The following is a 21,870-nucleotide window of genomic DNA, read 5'->3' on the forward strand; positions in this document are numbered from 1 at the left end:
ATTTATTGCATAACTTTTCGCCAGCGTCCTCCAAGTTACGCAGAGACTCATCCTACAAATTCTCAGATAATAGAGGGAATGAGAAATTTTTACCTTTTGCAATTCACGTCAACAATCTCAAGATGCAAGAAAACACTGTAAGAGTGGTGTGTGTTCCAGGTATTCTTTGGTCCACAACAAAGCTGTAACTAAATGCTTAAGGAATACTCTTAACCTAAGACTTGCAAATAAGATCATAAAAAACAGACATTCAGGATGGCCCCCTACAACAAATGCCATTGAGAATAGTGAAAAGAGATTGCTGGATTTCTAGGATGCACATTGTAGCATTTCAGTCAGATCAGCACCAGGCAGCTTTTTGAGGTTCTATGTCTTATCACATGCATATATGCCAGGGGAAAAATAGTTTAGGCTGTGACAAAGTAGTAGCCTTGTGTCAGAAACTCTCCTACCGTGGCAGAAAAAAACAACTAAATAAGCATTTTCTGGAGAGAGAATTTAGAGGTCTGATTGGTCATCTCACATGGTTGAGAAGAATCGTCACATAGTGGGGTGTGATCCCTTAGCCAAAGACTATACAATATGCATGACTCCATTAAAACACACACTGGAGTGAAACAAGCAATTTCATGCAACACACAGGCAAAACTCTTATCAACCAAAGGTGGCACACAGAGCTCCTGGGACACAGAAAAGTTTGCTGTAAGCCAGTCATTAGTAATAGTTGAACCACGCAAAGTTTGGACTTTCCCTGGTGCAGAAGAGGGATGAAGGCTGAGTCACAGACCACATTTATGGAAATGGAGAGAGTAAAGAAACCACTGAATTAAAGTAATAAGAAAGGAAGAAGGAAAAAGGAAAATTAGATTTTAATACCCTAACAATCACCCGCACTAGACAGTGTACAACTGCTGTTACTGACATGAGGAGGAAAAATACATACTTGGCGAAACCGATGAAGTCTTCGTGGTTTGTGTTGATATAAGACAGCTCTATGTCAATCAACATGAGAATCTAAAAGAGAAGAAGATAGGGAGTTTAGAGTCATCACAAATGAAAAAAGGGAGACTTAAAAACTTGGTCTCAACCCAGGAAAAAACACTATACGACAATGGCAAGATTCAGGTACTAAGATTATGTGAGGTGGGACGAAACAAAATAATACAACCACAAAGCCAGTGGCAGGGGATAGGCAACACAGGGGGGGAGGGAGCACACTGCCTCTCATCCCAGCACAGTTCACCACATTGCATCCTGGTAAATGCAGTACGCTTACTTTCAAAGTTGCTGTAGTCTTTCACGAAAGTTGGTGCAGGTAGTGCTGTTATCTCTAGACACGTGTGGTAGCAGGGGGTAGGCAAGGCGGTGCAATATTTTTGAAGCAATTAAAGTCTAAATATTACCTAGAGCTAGGACCCTTCTAAATCAAAGTGAATAATTGTTCTACTACAGCCTTCGCTCATACACTACCTGTATACCAACTACAAAGCACTACACAACATGTACACTATAAGCAAGGTATTCACCAACCACTCAAAAGAACCTACCGCCTTTCTTTAAAAAATGCTGTTGTAGTGGAGAAGGAGAGAAATTAACTGTCTATACATGTAGTAGCAACTGGAGAGCTTACTGAGAGTTAAGAAAGCAAACCCCCATACATACATAAAGAATAGAGTACAAACAAGATTCCTCTAGGCTCCTGCCCACTTACTCTTCTGAAGTCAGCAGAGTCACTACCATAGTTAGAGTCAACGATTTTTCTCTTTTCAGCAAAGTCTTGTCTGTCCAAAGAAACATTAAAGCCATTACCGGCTTCATCTTTAAACCACTTTTCCTGTGCCAATTCATTCATCGCTTGGGTATCAGTGCATTTATTCACTTATTCACTTCTAAGTTCTATTACTTCTATAATTTCTTACATATCTATGTATTCTTTTGGGACATTAACATAGTTTTCTACAATTCTGTACCCCCATAGGTCTCAACATACCTAAGGGAACCACACATGGACTCTTTCATGTAATGCAAATTATTAACCTTTTATAATTTTTTATACATTTACTCAGTAGTGATTACACTTTTCTTTACCTTACACAGCATACTCAGCTGCTTATGAACCCTAACCCATCCAGATGACAACCTTGGGATTTGTTCCTTGTGGGTCAAAATGTCAACATCTCATACATGGCTCATTTAACCTTCACAAATTTATGGTTTAATAATCATTAGCAATTATTTATTTGATCCACCCTTTGAAAATAATTTTTACCACTTGCTTTCATTATCTTTAGGCTGAAATTTTCGTTTGCAATTCTCAAATGGTTTCTTCTGCACTAATGTTTGTGTTTTCACATTTTCGCACCATGCCATTTACACCACCAAACACTATTGTGCTCTCTTTTTATCTAAATATATATGTCTCAATCGCTACACACAGTCCCGGTTCCCTATGCAATTTGCCACAGAAAAACTGAACAACGTTTCAGAACAAATGGCTGATTGGAATGACGCTATATTTTTCAGAAAGCTAATTATTTACTCATAAAGAGTGCATTTTGGTTAAAAATGGATGTATAAGTATATTTCACGCTGCAGTACCACCGCAAATCCTTTGCGGATATCACCTGCGTCACGACCTCAAACCATGTGATCGAGTTGACTGGCTGCAACCTGAAGAGTCCCCCCGCCCCCTCCCCCCCGGTTCAAACAGAAAATGTTTTATTTTGCAGCACCACAGATACACTATAAAGCTCAGTGCGGCCCCTGTGTGATTCTGCGGCAGAACCACGGATCCAAAACATTTTGAAGAAATAAATAGGGGGAGGGCTTTATCTACAGGGCTTGGCCACAGGCCCTGGACAGCAGAAGGACATGCGCAGAGTTGGCTGCCCACATGAGACCCTGCGCACAACCCCATTCCAAGCACAGACAAAGGCTAGGCACAGGGTAAGCCTCCCATGCGAGGGTGGGAGCAGGGCCTGTCCTACCCTACACTACACAGCTGGCCGCCCACAGTATGTTGTGTGCAGCAGCGAAGCACAGTACACAACCCCAAGCCGTACATGACCAAATGCCGTGCCCAGCGCAGGGGGTTTGGTTACATGGTATGGCCACAGGCCTGCACCCTATCCCCTGCCCCAAAAGAAACAAAATACTTTACATAAAAAAACGAGTAATTCACTAAAACACAAGTTACTTACCATCGGTAACGATATATCTGTAAGAAACATTAGTAGTGATAGATTCCTTACCTTAGAATTACCCCCAGGCGCCAGACTGGATCCAGAAAGTTTTTCGTCAGCAGTACCCCTGCGCGTCAGTAGGCGTCGTCGTGCGGCACCGCGTGCGTCGTTGGCGCCGGGATCACATCACCGGAGCTAGTTAGATGCGCCCACGTGCGCAGACGTCAGTTCTGAACACAACTTTCCGCGCCTGGAACGCAGAGCCATGCAAGAAACTGACCACTGGTGCCATGAAACTAGGGCCCTGAAAGGGATGACCTTATCCCTAGAAATCAGTTTCGCGGAACGGGGAGGATGGGTGGGGAGGAAAGGAATCTATCACGACTAATGTTTCTTACAGATATATTGTTACCGAAGGTAAGTAACTTGTGCATCTGAAAGAAACACGTAGTGATAGATTCCTTATAGCAAAAAACAAAATTGAGGCTACCCAAAGCACACCATATAAGTCTCTTTCAAATTCCAACTAAGTCGGGGGTAGCCGTGCGCTTTATAAGCTTCATAATAAATAAATAAATAAATAATTCATTCAGGATCAATAAACCCTCTACTGGACAATAGGACCAAATGTAACAAGAATAATCTTCAGATGCGAAGATCCAGACGATTCAAAAGTACATTGACTGTCAATCTTCTTGTAATTTCATCAGTTCATTATTGATATTAAAAAAGTATTCCAGACTGGAAGAATCGGAGTGGTGGGTTATTTAGTCGTTCTATCTCAGATCGCAACTTATTATGGTTGTGCTATCAGATAGGTTTAATGTTTCCACTTACAGATAACGAACTTGCAGCTTTCCCTGGTTTACTTTACCGGGACTCTGTAAGTCTGGCTATAGCGCACATTTTTCTTACCTTGAAAATACGCTGCGACTTTTTAATCAGAAGGTACTATTTCTGACTTATGGCAGGCGGACCCAAACAGTTGGGGCGGGCTTCTTCATTACATGTTTAAAGTGTGACGTCTGTGTGACCTACAGCAGGCCTTCGTGGGGACTGAACGTATACCCTCCACCACCCACATTCAGGTGAGATTTCTTGTTGGGGTCCTGTGAGGAATTCTCCAACTTGGTCCGGACGAGTGGACCAACCAGCGTCTTTTCTTCATCCAAGTTGATATTGGGATTTTCACCACCAGTACTCATGCCTTGAAAAAGTCTTAGTGCAAGATGAAACACGTGTTGGCAAATTACGTGCTGGGAGATTTCACACGAATACTTTTTGAATATCAATAAAGAGCTGATGAAATTACAAGAAGATTGACAGTGAATGTACTTTTGAATCGTCTGGATCTTCGCATCTGAAGATTATGCTTGTTACATTTTGTCCTATTGTCCAGTAGAGGGTTTATTGATCCTGAATGAATTATTACTTAGTTGGAATTTCAAAGAGACTTATATGGTGTGCTTTGGGTAGCCTCAATTTAGTTTTTTGCTATATGTTTTTCACTGTTTGTGGGTTCCGACATCACTTTTGGGTAGTAGGTGCCTGGGGCGGATTTAGCACCCGAATTTTACATATATGTTATGCTTTATACGAATTGTGTCACACGCTACATGATGTACATAGTACAATTGTACTTGTTGAATTGTGCAGACGTTTCCTTGGGGAACACTACTACCTAATTATTGTGATAGATTCCTTACCTTAGGATAGATATCCCAGCAATACCAACCCCGGTGGTCGGTCTGCGAACCAATATCACACCAGAAAATCCTGGACAACAGAACGGCCAAAGAAGCAGTCTCCCTGGACTTGGCTGTCCAGGCAGCAGTACTTGGTAAACGTGTGCAGCGAGGCCCACATAGCTGCCTGACAGATGTCATGCAAGGGAACTCCCCGTCCCAGATCAGTAGTGGATGCCGTTGCCCTGCTAGAATGGGCACGTAAACCCACCGGAGGCTCCTTTTAAGCCAAGGAGTAATAAGCCTTTATGCAAAATACGACCCACCAAGAAATGGTCCGTTTGTGCACAGCCTGACCTTCTTGGCGCCCACGTAGCCAACAAAGAGCTGGTTGTCCAACCGGAACTGTTGTGAGAGGTCCAGATAGAAAGAGCGCACGTTTTGGGTCCAGACGGTGAAGCCTCTCTTCCGCTTTTGAGGGATGCGGAGGTGGAAAGAAGGTGGGCAAAGTGATGGTCTGCCCGATGTGAAAGGCAGTAACAACCTTTGGCAGAAAAGAAGGACGAGTCCTTAGAACAACTTTGTCCGGATGGACAGAGAGAAAAGAAGGCTTAGAAGAATGAGCCTGGAGCTCACTCACTCTTCTGGCAGAGGTGATGGCAACCAGGAAAGCAGTCTTTAGAGTGAGGAGACGAAGAGGGCAATTGTGAAATGTCTCAAAGGGAGCACACATCAGAAAAGAATGAACGATATTCAAGTCCCACTGAGGCATCACGAAGGGAACAGGAGGAAACATGTGTGTGAAGCCTTTCAAGAATCTATTTACAACAGTGGACCAGAAAAGGGAAGGCTGACCTGGAAGCCGTAAAAAGGCAGAAATGGCCAAAAGATAGCCCTCGAAAGTGCCCAGAGCAGAGCCCTGTTGGGCCAAAGAGAAGAAAAAGAAGAACCTCTGAAAGAGGGGCAGAAAGGGGCTCCACAGCCTTTGCTGTGCACCAAGCCACAAACGTTTTCCACCTGCAGGCGTACAACGTCTTAGTGGAGGGATGCCTGGCTGCCAAGATAACATTACAAACTTCAGAAGGTGATTATGGGGTACAGAACCAACTAAGGGTCAAATGTGATAGAAGGGTGTCACCAAAAGCATTCTCATCTACCTGATGGATATATTTGTAAATTAATGCATAGGATTTAGTAGTGTGTAAAATAAAATTACTTTTCCCTTTAGAAAGAAAAAGTTACTGGAGGCTAATTTGAGTATTCTTGTCGCGTGTCAGTGAATTAAGATTGCTAGCATTGAAATGCTCTGCTTTGCTACCCAGAGAGTCAAGAGCTGCAATCGGGTACTTGGTTACCAGTAAGCAAAGAAACTGTGGACCTGTTACTTGTGACAGACCTGTTTCCTTTGCAGCGAATAGCACAATTTCTTGCATTAAACCGTCCATGAAAGCTTTAATGACAGTTAACATAACAAGCATTTGCAATGCAATTGGTCTCGCCTTTGGGACCTTATGTGTATTTAGCTCTGCAGCACATTAGCCTGAGTGCTGAAACATTTACTGTTCTCTAACACGGAATTCCGCAGGGTTACAGAAAACCACTGCCAGGTTCAGCAGAGTTATTCTATTGTTGCCTGCCTCAGAATGAGACCCTTAGAGCCTAAAAACGTTTGTGAATCGAAGCACCGCCCCTCACCATGATCAGAGCTGAATGCACATTTTCTCATCCTAGACAACTTGACCAGTTGCACACTTCCCCCACACCTTGCTTTAATATGTGTTTCTCTGCACAACCCTGAGACCACAAGCCTCAGCACAGTATCCAAACAGCAGTTATTATGTATGGGGGAAAACACTTTTACAGGTGGAAAAGTTCAATAACAAACTCCGATATATTCTCTTGCAGTGCCTGGAAACAGGTCCGCGTTCCGAGGCAGATTATCACACTCAGCGCCAGCACACTGAATTCCTCAGCAGTCACGCTCAGAGCTAGAGCCCTGAATACCTCAGCAATCACACTCAAAGCTAGCGCACGGACTACCTCAGCAGTCACACTCAGAGGTAGCGCACTGAATACCTCAGCAATCACACTCAAAGCTAGCGCACTGACTACCTCAGCAGTCACACTTAGAGCTAGCGCACTGAATACCTTGGCAGTCATACTCAGAGCTAGCGCACTGACTACCTCAGCAGTCACACTTAGAGCTAGCGCACTGACTACCCCAGGAGTCGCACTCAGAGGCAGAGCACTGAATAGCTCAGTGGCGTCAGACTCAGAGCCAACACACTGAATACCTCAGCAGTCGCACCCAGGGGCAGATAACTGAATATCTTAGTGGTGTCAGACCCAGTGCTGGCGCCTTGAATGCCTCAGCAGTCACAATCGGAGCCAGCGCAGTGAATGCCTCAGTAGTAAACCTCAGGGACCGAGCACGGAATAGCTCAGTGGTTTCAAACTCAGAACCGGCGCAATGAATACCTCAGCAGGAACATTCAGAACTAGCGCACTGAATACCTCAGTGGTTTCAGGCTTAACGACGGCGCACTGAGTACCTCAGTAGTGTCACACTCAGAGCCGGAGCACTGTATTCCTCAGCACTGTCAGTCACACTCAGTGACAACGCACTGAATACATCAGTGCTGTCACTCAAGAAGCATATAACTAAATACCTTCGCAGTGTCACACTCTGAGCTTGCTAACTGAATAAGTCCGCGGCGAAACACTCAGAGCCAGCGCACTGAATACCTCAGCAATGTCACATCCAGAGCCAACACACTGAATACCACAATGGTTTCAGACTCAGAGCCGGCGCACTGAACACCTCAGTGGTTTCCGACTCATAGCCAGCTCACTGAATAAATACCTCAGCGTGTCACACGCAGAGCCCGCGCATTGCTTTACTCAGCAATTTCACACACAGAGACCGTGCACTGAATCCCTCAGCAGTGTCCCAGTCAGCGGCGGCGCACTGAATACCTCAGCTGTGTCATTTAGAGGCAGAGTACTGAATACCTCATCAGTGTCACTCAGAGGCCGCGCACTGAACATATCAGCAGTGTCACACTCGAGCCAGCGCACTGAATAACTCAGCAGTGTCACACTAAGAGCCAGTGCACTGAAAAAAACCAGCAATGGTGTCACACTCAGGGATAGAACACTGAATACCTCAGCGGTGTCACTCAAAGGCAGAGCACTGATTCCCTCAGCAGTGTCCGACTCGAGCCAGCACATTGAATACCTCAGCAGTATCACACTAAGAGCCAGCGCACTGAAAACAAGTACCTGCCCGGCGGGCACGCTCCTAGACCGGATGTGGGACACCCTATGAGCTTGGCAGAAACAGACCCTTTAACTCACTTCTCACCGCCATGCCGCGCGGGGACCAGGAGCCACGCACCAGCCCGCTGAGACCGGTAGGATGGACAAAAGGGCGCAGAAAATGTAAACCGTTTAGTTGGAGGTGATGAGTGGGCTCTTCTTCTAAAGCCCCCATCGCCATACCCCGGGGGACATAGGATGAGGGCTGAAATATGCAACTTGTGTCCTTCAATTGTACTCCTGGCGACACTACATCGAGTCTGTATGGCAGAGTCAGAATAACTCCTATACTGCGAGGGGAAAAAGAACAAGCATTAAGTTTAAATCTGTGCGTGGCGCCACTTCACGGACACCGCGCTCGTTTTTTAAATATATTTTTTAACTTTAACACTGCGCCGTGTGTCCTTGAAGCAGGCACTGTGCTCAGTGTTAAAGTTAAGAAATATATAAATAAACTGAGCGCGGTGTCCGTGAAGCGGCGCCGCGCTCAGTTTCAAAGTTAAAATAAAAAGTACACCTGAAAGCCAGCGCTGTCACAATATTAAATCAAAGCCATCAACAAAATCAACTAATAGCCGCTCTAATGACTTACCACCGCTGAACCGTAATTACAATGTTTTCCATTGTTAACCAGCTCCGACAGCGAAAGCGAAACGTCCCTTGGGGCGGGACTTCCGTCTTCGGAAGCCCGCGCACGCGCCCACGGAAAAGCAGTGCTGGTGACGCGGGGCTCATGCCTGAGGGAGAGCCCCGCGGAGGCTGCAGGACTTTAGAATGACGGTAAGTGGGGGGGGGGGGGGGGGGGGCGCTTGCATGTATGCGGCGAGGGCACTTGTATGTATACGGCGGCGGCGGGCGGTGCTTCTATGTATGCGGCGGCCAGGGGGAGGGGGGCCCGTTCTATGTATGCGGCGGCGGGAGGGGGTGTGGGGGGCCCTTCTATGTATGCGGCGGCGGGGGAGGTGGGGGGGGGGGCCTTCTATGTATGCGGCGGCGGCGGGGGCCTTCTATGTAGGCGGCGGCGGGGCGCTTCTATGTATGCGGCGTCGGCGGGGGGGGGCGGCTCTGTATGTGTGTAGGGGGGGGGGGGGGGCTCTGTATGTGTGTAGGTGCGCTCCTGTGTGTGTGTGCCTTCCTGCCTGCAAGTGTGTGTTCAGTGTGGCTTTCCTTGCGCATGGGAATATGAGGCACAGCGACGTGCGTGCTCACGAGGTACAATCTCCGGCAGGAGAAGCTCGTGACAGTCTGCTGTCCACATTCCCCCGAAAGTGATTACATAAGTTGTCTCGCCCTAGACAGCAAAAGCTTTCGCTTTTGCTTTCGTCTAGGCGAGACCTAAAAATAGATGAAGGCTGTCTGTTTTGGAGGAATAATGCAACTGCAAATAGGTGTAGGGTGTATGGAAGTGTAAGCTAGGCCTACCCTGTAAAAACTAAGAAGGTCAGAAAGAATCTCCTGCATAGATGTTTAGAAAGACAGTAGTGTATGAATCGTTTGCACTTAATTTTGCAACAAGCACCAGCACTAGGTTTCCTAGCTTCTCATAAAATAGCCAAGCAGTGTGGGAGAATATGGTAGCCAAACTCTAGGCACTCAGGTGTCAAATTGAGACAGAGTGGTTTTGGGATCTGAGTGTCTGAGTTGGCCCAGATACTGAGTGAGTAGGTCCGGCCTGATTGGGAACTTCTAAAGAGGAATGACCAACAGGTCTGGAAGCATTGAGCACCATCATTGCCTTACCCAGATTGAGGCGACTAGGATTAGAGTAATTTACACCTGTCTCATATTCCTCACTGCATAGGGAATTAAGGGCAGAGAATGAACAGTATAGGCAAACCTCCCTGAACATTTCGTCCATAGTGCACTGCAGGCGTGGCTATCTGGCAGCAAAGTTTTGGCATTTTGCCATTTCAGGAGTGGCGAACAGGTCTATTGCAGCACTGAAAGCACTTTTCGATGACTTGGCAGTAGAGCTCTCACTTTTGGACTTTTTTTTTTTAAGCTTCAAAAGTCTTTATTGTACATAATAGCATGTTATACAATACAGTGCATATTGTCAATCGTCAGGTCAGGTCAAGCTAGCGCCATACATACAGTAACAGTGGTATACTCCTCCCTTCTGCCCTCTCCCTGTCCTCCCCACCCCCCAACTACCCGCCCTACAGACCTGCCCAAACTCCCCATTGATTTCAATCGAAAGACGACAAGTTCGACCAAGGAAGCCATATATAAAGTTCAAAACTCGAAAGTCCTCTCGCCAGGCAAGTCAATGTCTCTTGAACAGTAGCAGATGTTCAAATTCCGTCGCTAAGCTGGCCAAACCATCAGCGACCCCCGTACATCCTGTGCCCACAATATCTGGTTATACATCAACGTTCCCTGCATCATCTCATACACACATCACATTCCCTCCAAGTCCACCACAGCTACCTTCGCACTCTCCTCATCCGTATGCTGACTCTGGAGATAAGTCGTATGCCCCCCCCCCCCAACTATCCCTGGGGTGTGGTGTCTTTATGTCTCCAGTCAGCCCCAGCAGAGCTTTAAGGGGGGTTGGGTAGATCTGAGTACCTAGCATGCGAGTCAGGCCCACGAATACCTCCTCCCAATAAGTAGCCACCCGAGGACACCCCCATGCCAAATGCATAAAGTCCGCCCCTCCTTGACCACAGCGCAGGCATTTGTCATCTTCCCTAAGGTGGAGCCTATGCAATCTCGCTGGGGTATGGTAAAGCCGGTGTAGAAACTTATAGTGCAGTAATCGCAGCCTGCTGTTGCTGGAGACCGCGTCTGTTTGGAGGCAGGCCGCCTCCCACTGGTCATCCGTTAGGGGGCAATCAAGATCCTAATCCCACTCGTGTCTGACCCTTACTGGGTGAGGGGAAGGTGCGCTACGTACCCTCTTATATAACAGGGAGATAACATGTGTCGGAGCATCCGCCTGTAACATTAAATGAAGTGACGTGAACATCTCCGGCTCTGTCGGGAAATCCGGGGTTCTAGCCTTAACACTCAGAGTCTGGTGTAAAGGAAAACATCCATGAATGAGTGTTCGCACTCCGCAAAGAACTGGTCCTTCGTGCGAAATTCCCCCCGATATACAAATCTCCCCAGGTCCTATACTGCAGTTTATCTAGCAGGTTTTGGCATATTTTTTCATTCGTAACTGGCAGCAATGGGCAGCGTCGCAGTGACATCCTAGGGGAGTACATCAGTTGCACCCCCTCAGCACGCGCCAACCAGTTCCACGCCTTCACTGTACAGTCAACCGTGGATAGATCCCTTTCCTTCTATTTGAATGGTGTAAAAACATATCCCGACGGTGGGACTGGGGCCATATACCCACCCTCCACCGCAAGATGGGGTATAAACGGGGTGGATGAAACCAATACACCACGAAGTGTGCTTGGGCGGTATAATAATACTGTTCGAAATTAGGGACGTTAAACCCTCCAAAATGATACGCAACATGTGTGGCAAACTTCAAACGTGCTTGCTCCCCCCCCCCCCCCCATATGAGACGCACCAGTTGCGTTTTAAGCGTATTGAAGAAAAAGGCATCCAGATGGTAAGGGATGTTTATGAATAAATATAAAAATTTCGACAGTATATTCATCTTAATTAAATATATCTGGCTTGCCATCGAGAGGGGCAATTTAATCCATTTGGAAATGTTATCCGTCACCCTGTCCATGGCCAGCCCATAATTGGTCCGCATTAGCGCACCTCTATCTTTAGTGACATGAATGCCCTGGTATTTAAATTCCTCTGTCTCCCATGTTAAGGGATAGTCCAGCTGATGGGGCAATGTTTTGTCAGTCAAGGGGAAGACTACAGATTTATTCCAATTCATTTGCACCTCAGCTATGGCCCCGAACTTCGTGATCTCATGTAGGACTGGGTTAAGGTTGGTTTGTGGTTTATGTATGTACAGCGTGATGTCGTCTGCGTAGAGGGACACTAGTAACTGCCTGGATGGGTATATGAGGTCCCTTTGATTATGATGCTGTCTCAGTTTCGCAGCTAGAGGCTCTATTGCTAAGGCAAATAGCACTGGGGAGAGCAGGCACCCCTGCCTCGTTCCTCTGGTAACCGGAAAGGCCTCAGAGCGTGAGCCATTAAGAAAAACCCTGGCCCACGGTTGCGTATATAGCAGTTGAATCCAGTTTACAAAGGAGGCCGGCATACCCATATAGCTCAGTGTTCCCATCACATAGTCCCAATTCTACGGAGTCGAACGGTTTGGTGGCGTCCAAAAAGACCACCACCGCAGAGCTATTCAGATAAATATCCTGCAATACAGCCATGAGAGTCCTACGGTTATGGTTTGTGGCTCGGTTCGGAACAAAGCCCGCTTGGTCGGGCAAAACCAACCGGTCCAGGAGAAGATTGAGCCTCATCGCTAATACTTTCGCCAAGATTTTTGTGTCACTGTTGAGGAGCGACAGCAGCCGATACGAGTCGCAGTGGACAGGGGACTTACAGGGTTTTAATAGTGACATTTTCTGAGCTTCCCTCATTGTTGCAGACAGGCTACCTTCCTCCAGCGCTTCGTAGAATACTGCTTTCAATATAGGTGCTAATATGGACACAAACGTTTTATAGAAGTCTATGGGAAGTCCATCGGACCTCGGAGCCTTCCCTGATGACATAGACATAATAGCCTCCGTTATCTCATCTACCTACAAATCTAGAGCCAGAAATGTACGCTGCATGTCCCCTAGCCATGCCAGTGCAGTGTCCTCAAAGTACCCCGGAACATCTAGCGGAGGCCCCCTCTGCGAGGTATAGAGCTTGGTATAATACGCTACTAAGGTAGTCATCTGTTCAGTCAGATTTCTGTGCTATTGTCCCTGCTCATCCTGCAATTCAGCAACGTAGTTATGAAATCTAGGTGGGCATACCGCGTTGGCCAACGCCCTTCCCGACCTGTCTCCTTCACCGTACACCCTTGCCAAACAGTGCTTCCCCCGAAACTTACGCTCTCTATCTGCCGCACCTCATATTCTGTCATTTTCCCTCTCAGGTTAGCCCGCAGCGTTCCGGTCTCACCGCCCTCGCCAATTTCCTGTTCTAGCGTTTTCAGCTCGCTTTTCAAATTTGTGTAGTTCTTGACGGAGGTCCTTCAAAATGCCCCCTCCCTTGGAAATGCACCAGCATCGCACTGTCACCTTGAACGCCTCCCAGACCGTCGTTAAACTTGCCACTGAGTCAATATTCCTAGCGAAGAAATCCTGAATATCCTGTTCTAAACCCTGCATCGTGCAAATGTAGGGGGTTCAGCCGCCAGTTAAGATAGGGGGACTGATCTATCGGTTTCTGAATTGTCACCAGTACAGGGGATTGATCCGAGTAAGTAAGGGCCAAATGTGTCGCCCTGCCGACCCAGTGCGTCATACCCACCGTCACTAGTACATCATCCAATCTGGCCCACGTGTTATGCACAGCCGAACAATGTGTTCCTTCCTTCCGTAAAGGATGCATGTGACGCTAAGTGTCCAATAAATATTCAGACTCAATTATGTCATGCTGGTTGCGTTGGGCAGTGGTGTAGTGTGCTGCCACAGCATGAGAGCAATCATGTTTGGGGTCTACCACAGTATTAAAGTCCCCTCCCCAGAGAACATACTTGGATCCAAGCATGTGAAGTTTGCCTCTCAACATGAGTAGGGGGTGCATGTCATCTGTGTTGGGGCCACAGTAATTCGCAATAGCAACACCGTGTGAGTTCAGCTTCCCCCAAAGCAGCCCTTTCCGGGCTCCCCGGCACTCATTTTGCGACCACGCACACTGGCTGACTGACCAATATCGTGCTGTGTTACTGGCTGGAGGCGTAGGAAGAGGCCACGAGCTGCGGCGGAGAGAACAGTGCATTAACGCAACTGGCAGTGTGGGACATTTATATCAGCCGTGCGCACAGTGTACCTGTGATACGCGGCTGGACAGCATGGAGAGGACAGAGGCCAAACAAGCGAAGCTGTCCTTCAACGCGGGGATGACGCCCGGCTCGAACTCCAAAGAACATACGGACCCGGATCCACCAGAATCGCGAGATGGAGACTGGAAGGCACTGCTGGTGGGGATGTGGCACAATAAGAGCTGCAATAAGTGCTGCAGCCCTTAGGGGCCTTCCCTGGCCACAGTGCCCTGGGTACCTATGGTACCATTTAAAAGGTACTTACCTGTGGCTAAAGAGTGGCGATTGGGTTTAGTCTTCAATGCAATTTAGGTAAAGAACATAGGCCCTGGGTACATGTTTGGCAGGAACCCAGGGCACACTCAGTCAAAGTAAATCAGCAGTTTAGCCAAAAGTGGGGGTAACCATGCAAAAAATAGGGCACTTTCTTGCACGGAGCTACTGCATAAGTTAAATTACTGTTCTTCCTGTGCTACTAATGAGTGTTAGTATTTCGAACATAGATGATCTCAACTATAATCCAATTTTTAAAGCGGTGTACTATTTATGAGTGAACTAGCCTCTACGACAGAGGTCTTCAAACTTTTTTAGGTTTAGCGCCCCCCCCCCACCCCCCCAGCTGAATTATTTAAGATGGCCCTACTGGCCCTATATTGAGCAAAAATTCTCTTATGATACTTGCCCTTGACAGGGGGAAACCCCTACCCGCTAATATAAACAAGGTTCAACAGGATTGTCAGGGCAAGATTTGTTTCCTGACAGGAAACTAATCTTGCCCTGACAATGCTGTTGACCCCTGTTTTCAGGATCAATCTGTGCAAGGTTCAGAATCTGGGGTACTGTCAATTAGACTGGAAGAATATCCACAGCTTTCCTGTACCTACAGCCATGTCCAGCGCAGAGATACTCCCTGTGCTTTCTGCACTCCCAGGCTCTATGAGCATGAATACCCACTGCACTGCAACTGGCGGCAATATCCAGCCAGATTCAATCTGTGCTGAAATATTTACCTTGGTTTCTAGTCTCCCATAGAACTCTCTTCTCCATCCTCTGTAATTTGCTCAATTTCCAGAGCAAAAAGTGCAGAAGTCTAGAGGAAGATTGTGCAGTGGTTCTGGAATGGCTCAGGAATGGCCTACATTCTGTTCCCGTTTTTCATTTTGTCACAATTACATCTAAGACGGTTGTAGCAAGGAAGCGGTTATATCCAGGTTTCTGGTCTGTTAACATAATTGTCGAGGCTGGCTTCCATGAAGTCACTGAGTGGACTCCCCCAGACATCGTAATAGGAATTCCAGGTATTGCCATGATTGAGTTTATTGTTATCATTATGAAAAAGTAGCAATGATTGTTTGGAATTTTACATAGACTAACATTCGGCCCATTACAGTCTATTATAAAATATTGTACGAGATTTTAAAACCTTGGTGGTGTTTTGAAGGTAGAGGCTATATAATATAAGCCAGTATTTCCTAAACTGTGGGTGGTGATGCACAGGTGGGCCGAAAGACCAATCAATAAATAAAGATGCCTTAAAAAAAAACAGTATTTAACTTGTTTCATTTGCTGCGCTTCAAAGACAGAGACCAAATGTCAGGCTGTGTCTAATGTCAAATTTCTGCTTATTTTTTGGACAAGGGAATTGGTATTTACAAACTCCTCTCACTTTGCAGTCAATCTATTTTGGGTACAGTGAGTGTCAAATGAAAGGCAGGAGTATGTCAGTTTTTGAAACGCACAACAAATTCTTCATTACATAAATGTACAACTTCAGCAGTTAGGAAAACAAAAATGAAGCACATTTTTTGTAATTCTGAAGCCAAGGCATTTGGGAAGACATCAGTTGTGAGACTTGAAAAGCGCTGAATATTCGGACATGCAACCAGTGATCGGTACAAGTTTGGTCTCTTGTTTGTTGTTTTATAAATCCCCTTACACTATCAACAAGCAGACTGAAACTGGAGAGTGGAAGACGCTTCCTCGGATTCAGGGCAGGCAGCTGGAAGACATATACAGTGGGTTTCCAGATTGGAGAAGAGCCAGGAAAGGGAATGCAATTCTTAATGCCGACGCAGAGGCATTTGAACCTTCAATTCTGAAGGATCAGAGAACCTAAAGTTTCCATCTTATTCAAGAAAACCCAGAGGAAAACGGAGCTTTCTAGCAGGTCGGCAAGCAGCTGCAGCAGTCGTCTTCACACTGCTTGGCTGCATAAAAAAAATGTAAGTATGGAAAGACAAGACATGAAGCATAGTGCAGCAGCTGTCCTCAACAGCCTGCACCACCGAAGAGCTTAGGGAGATACCCTCTGCTCTCTACACACGACACGACTACAGGAGTACAGCGCCTGTCCTCAACAACCTGCATCACCCGAGAGCAGTCCACGGCTCTCCACACACAGCTCAGGATCTGTAAGAGTTCCCCTTTGTACTGTGCCCCATCTGAGAGCTATTTTCAGTAGTGCATTTATTGTATATTATGGTCAGGTCCAATTAATTTCTAAGACTGTCGGGGCCAGCCCCTGAAACAAATAGTGGAGAGGCTAAATAGCATCAGCAAAACCCCATGATGTCATAGGATGTGATGTGTAATTCGTGGGCAGACAATGTACACATTCAAAAAGCAGTTTAAATATGATACTCGCAGCCGATTTTCAATAAAGCTAATCGTATTAGCTACCCCCCCCCCCCCCCCCCCACCCAATCTCCCCAAAAGGTCTCAGCTGCAGTGGGAGGCACAGAGTCTCCTGTGCTGTGAAAACGAAAGTGAAAAGACTTTTTAGGCAAGATCCTTCACAGCAAGGTGGCAGGCAAAGGACAGCAACCAAAGAAGGAAAGGAAGCAAGTACGAGGCAAACGGCAGGAGTGAAGAAGCGCCACACTGAACAAGTTACTTACCTTCGGTAACAATATATCTGTAAGACATATTAGTTATAGATTCCTTACCTTAGAATTTTTTTAATAGCAGTACCCACGCGCGTCGATAGGTGGCATCGGTCGACTTCACATTTGTCGCCGGCGTAGAAGTCAGTTTGCAGAACGGGGAGGTTGGGTGGGGCGGTAAGGAATCTATAACTAATGCAGGTCTCTGGCAGAGATATTGTTACCAAAGGTAAGTAACTAGTTTTTCTGAAAGAGACTATTAGTTATAGATTCGTTACCTTAGAATAGATACCACAGCAATACCAACCCCGGAGGTGGGTCTGCGAACTAAGTTCAAACCAGGAAGTCCTGGGTAACTGAACGGCCAAAGACCCCACCTCTCTGGACTAGAGAATCCAGGCAATAGCGTTTGCGAACGTGTGCAGAGATGCCCACGTGGCTGCCTGGCAGATATCATGAAAGGGAACTCCACGTCCCAAAGCAGCAGTGACCACCGTCGCCCTGGTGGAATGGGCACGCAGTCCTACTGGAGGCTCCTTCTTTGCCAAAGAGTAGGAAATTTTTACGCCAAGAACGACGCACCAAGAGATGGTCCGTTTTTGCATGGCCCAACCTTCATTGGCACCCACATAGCCAACAAAGAGTTGATCCTCCACCCGGAATGGTCTTGTGCGCTCCAGATAGAAGGACAGCGCATGTTTTGGATCCAGACTGTGGAGCCTCTTTTCCTCCTTTGAGGGACGTGGAGACGGAAAGAATTTGGCGAAAGTGAGGGTCTGTCCAATGTGGAAAGAAGTAACCACTTTGGGAAGAAAGGAAGGTCTGATTCTTAGGACAACCTTGTCCGGATGAACAGCTAGAAAAGGAGGCTTAGAAGACAGAGCCTGAAGCTCACTCACCCTGCGAGCAGAGGTGAGGACAACCAGAAAGGCAGTTTTTAAGGATAAAAGTCTGAGAGGACAGTTATGTAGCGGCTCGAAAGGAGCGCACATAAGATCGGTTAGCACCAAGTTTGAGTCCCACTGAGGCATTACGAAAGGACAAGGAAAGAGGAGAGTAATGCTCTTAAGAAATCCATTTACAATAGGGGCTTGAAAAGAGAAGGCTGATAAGGAAGCCTGAGAAAGGCTGAAATGGCCGAGAGGTAGAACTTAAGAATGCCTGGAGCAGAGCCCTGCTGGACCAAAGAAAGGAGGAACAAGAAAACCTCAGAAAGAGGGGCAGAAAGGGGATCTAGAGCCTTTGCTATGCACCATGCCACAAACCTTATTACATCTGCAGGCGTATACCGTCTTAGTGGAGGGACGCCTGGCTGCCAAGATTACATCACAGATTGCAGGAGGCAAGTCAAAAGACGTCAACTGCTGCCGCTCAATCTCCACGCAAGGAGGTGGAGGCTCGACAGGTTCGGGTGGAGGACCATACCTTGCTGCTGCGACAAAAGATCCTCCAGAAGAGGAAGCCAGATCAGGGGATTGATGGCCATGTTGAGCAGCTCGGTATACTAGACTCTTTGTGCCCAATCCAGAGCCACAAGAATGACTTGGGACCGGTTGCACTTGATCTTCTTCAGCACTCTGGGTAGAAGTGGTATAGGCGTATAGAAGACCACAACTCAACTAGTGACGAAAAGCGTCACCTAGCGAGTGCTGCCTTGGAAATTCCAACGTGCAGATTTGCTGAAATTGTGTGTCTCTTTGGTGGCGAATAGATCTAACCAAGGCTCTCCCCACTGTTGAAAGAGGCCTTGCACCACCTCAGAGAGTAAAACGCCATTCGTGATCCATCATGCACCTGCGGCTAATTTTGTCCGCCCTCGCTTTTAGTGAACCTGCCAGGTGTTGGACCACCAGCGATATGCCCTGATGTTCCAGCCATGTCCAGACACAGATGGCCTCTTGACATAGGGTCCACGACCCCACCCCGCCTTGATTGTTGCAGTGCTACACGGCGGCGGTGTTGTCCGTGAATATCTGCACTGCTCTTCCCTGGACAGAGAGAAGGAATGCCTTTAGTGCAGGACTTCGCCCAGAGCTCCAGAAGGTTGAAGCAAAGCTTGGACTCCGCCGGAGACCAGAGGTTTCCGATATCTGCCTCTCCCATGTGGTGTCCCATCCCAGAAGGGATGCGTCTGTCACCACTGTGTGTACTGGTTGGGGAAGGGAGAGCGATCTGGTTCGTAAGCCACCACTGCAATTGTCGGGCAGTGCCCTCGGAGATCTTGATGCAAACGGACAGATTCCCCTCATGCTGTACCCACTGGAACTTCAGGTCACACTGCAGAGCTCACATATGCCACCTGACATGATCCATCAGCAGAATGCAGGAGGCCATGAGGCCCAGCAGCCTCAGAGTCATCCTGACCGAAATCTGGGATATAGGCTGAAAGATCAGAATCATAGCCTAAATATCCCGGACTCGCTGTTCGGGAGGATAAACCCAAAACTGCATTCTGTCCACATCTGCTCCGATGAAGAGGAGCTTCTAACAGGGGGTCAGCTGCGACTTTGGCACGTTGATGGAGAACCCCAGCGAATGCAGGAGGTCGACCATAGTCTGGAGGTGGAAGACTACTACCTGGGGCGAGCCCGCCTTCAACAGCCATGCGTCGAGATAGGGAAAGACTCGAACCCCATATTTGCGCAGATGAGCTGCGACCACCGCCAACACGTTCATGAAGACCCGAGGGACGCTAACCCTGCCGGAGTTTCGTCCAGCAACAGGAGGTCAGACTCATGTTTGTGGCAGCAGCATCCATTTTGTGATGCCGAGGCTCTGTTTAACTTTAACCGGGTAAACCAGTAACTACATGTCTTCTCCCTCTGGAAGGGTGGAATGCTACCCCCGCCGACAGGACTGGCAGGGTGGGTAGTATTCCAAAGTGTTTGACACCTTCAAACACGGTAAACTGAAAATGCTTGCGGCGTACTGTAAACCGCAGGTAGCGCCGGTAGGCCGGGGACATGAAAATAAGCGTCCTGCAAGTCAAACACTACCATCCAGTCTCCAGGGTCGAGGGCAGACAAGACCTGAGCCAGGGTCAACATTTTGAACTTCTCCCTCCGGAGGAAGCGGTTGACACCCCTGAGATCCAAGATAGGACGCAGGCCCTTGTCCTTCTTGGGCACCAGAAAGTAGTGGGAATAACAACCACAACCTACTTCTGGGGCATAAACTCACTCGATGGCTCCCTTGGCCAAGAGAGAAGTAACTTCCTGTTGGAGAAGGACCAGATGATCCCCCGACATACTAAGATACTGGGGTGGCATGGCTGGAGGGATTAGCCCCTTCGGACTAGCTGCATAACCCACCTGTCCGACGTGATGGTGCTCCAGTGGAGGAGGTGATGGTGAATCCTGCCGCCCCCTGGCGTTTGATGGGTCTGAAAGGTTAGGCTAGGCGGGTTTGGAGGATGCTGTAGATGGGGGGGGGGGGGGGTGTACTGGCCCGCCCACTGGCCCCCAGAACCACGTCGGTGGGTCCCAGGTCCTCAGCCGCGTTGAGGTTGAACAGCTTGCGCTGGCCTGTGGCTCTGAAAGGAACGTGTTTGGGTACCTCTTCCGTGGCCACGAAAGGGGCGAAAAGCATACCATGCAGGAAACGTGGTGGAGAGGCCAAACTTGGCTGTAGCCCAAGAGTCCTTGAAGCGCTCTAGCGCATTGTCTACTTTGTCACCGAAAAGGCGATGGCCATCAAAGGGCATGTCCATGAAGGTGTTGTGGACATCCCATGAAAAGCCAGTTGTTCCCAACCAGGCGTGAAGGCGACGCACCACTGTGGTTGAAATGGTCCTACTGAGTGAGTCGGCTGTGTCCAGTCCACAGCGGATGGCGAACTTTGCTGCGTCTCTCCCCTCGGCAACAGCACAGGAGAGCACAGCCCGGCCTCCTCCGGACACTGAGGCAGCACTTCCGCCACCGTATCCCCTGGGGTGGTCAACTACAAACCCTACAAATTAGAGGAAAGTGGTCTCCGCTCAAAAAGAGCATGCATATCAATCGCCTGGAGCTCAAATCCATCTAACTCAGTCTCCAAGCTTTCCTGCCAATGATAGCAGAGCCTTCAGTGTTAGTTTGCACGGGCAAACCACCCACATGCAATGAAACAGTCTCCACAAATAGAAGTTTGATCGGTCAGCCCCAAATATGATCTACTCATTCTGGGGCAAAGTGGCTCTAAATTTCTTTGCAACAAACAAAACCCAGACATGCCAATTCTATGCAACTTGCCATCCACATCCAGGATCGTGGAGGAAGAAACAAGTTACTTACCTGTAACTTTAGTTCTCCAGTATTGGTAACTTTCATAGATTCCCATTGCTTGTATCATTCCCCGTCGTCGGAATGGGAGCCTCGGTAATAATATATATATATATATACCTAGGTAAATACACCCTAATAGGTGTAAAAAAGGTAAAAAATTTAGGCCTAGGCCTCATTATCTTTTGCAGCCTATTGCTGTCATTATGTAAAAAGACCCAAAGTCCCCTTAGCAACCAATCAGATCAGCCTCACCCTGTAGAACCTTCCTGAGAAAGCTCAGAGCCTCAGATTTTCGTAGCCGATGCTTTGCCACATAATCACCTAGCCCTAAAGTGAGCTTTCCCAGGGGAGGCGGGTGGGCGCATGGGAATCTATGAAAGTTACCAATACTGGAGAACTAAAGTTACAGGTAAGTAACTTGTTTCTTACTCCAGTATTGGAACTTTCATAGATTCCCATTGCTTGTATCAGAGTAGATAGCAGTTAGCATACCTCAAACATTTCGTGCACAGTATAGAATCATTATCAGCCAATGACCTCACAGATTATAACAACTATAAAGCAGTAACAAAGCATAATAAACGAAATGTTTGAAAAAACAGGAGGAGGGAAGAGAGGAAAGCT

General features: G+C 47.5%; 1 protein-coding gene across 3 annotated transcripts in view; it reads right to left on the reverse strand.

The window, feature by feature from the left end:
• The window catches only part of DNM2 (dynamin 2), a 799,525-nt gene that overhangs the window by 384,291 nt on the left and 393,364 nt on the right, over window positions 1-21,870 (reverse strand). For all 3 annotated transcript variants that reach the window (XM_086961600.1, XM_086961585.1, XM_086961594.1), the window contains exon 12: window positions 944-1,014. In XM_086961600.1, coding sequence (XP_086817726.1) covers window positions 944-1,014 — 71 coding nt within the window. The remainder of the gene's footprint in view (window positions 1-943; window positions 1,015-21,870) is intronic.

Source organism: Lissotriton vulgaris, chromosome 1_1 (genome assembly GCF_964263255.1).
Source record: "Lissotriton vulgaris chromosome 1_1, aLisVul1.2, whole genome shotgun sequence".
NCBI lineage: Eukaryota > Metazoa > Chordata > Amphibia > Caudata > Salamandridae > Lissotriton > Lissotriton vulgaris.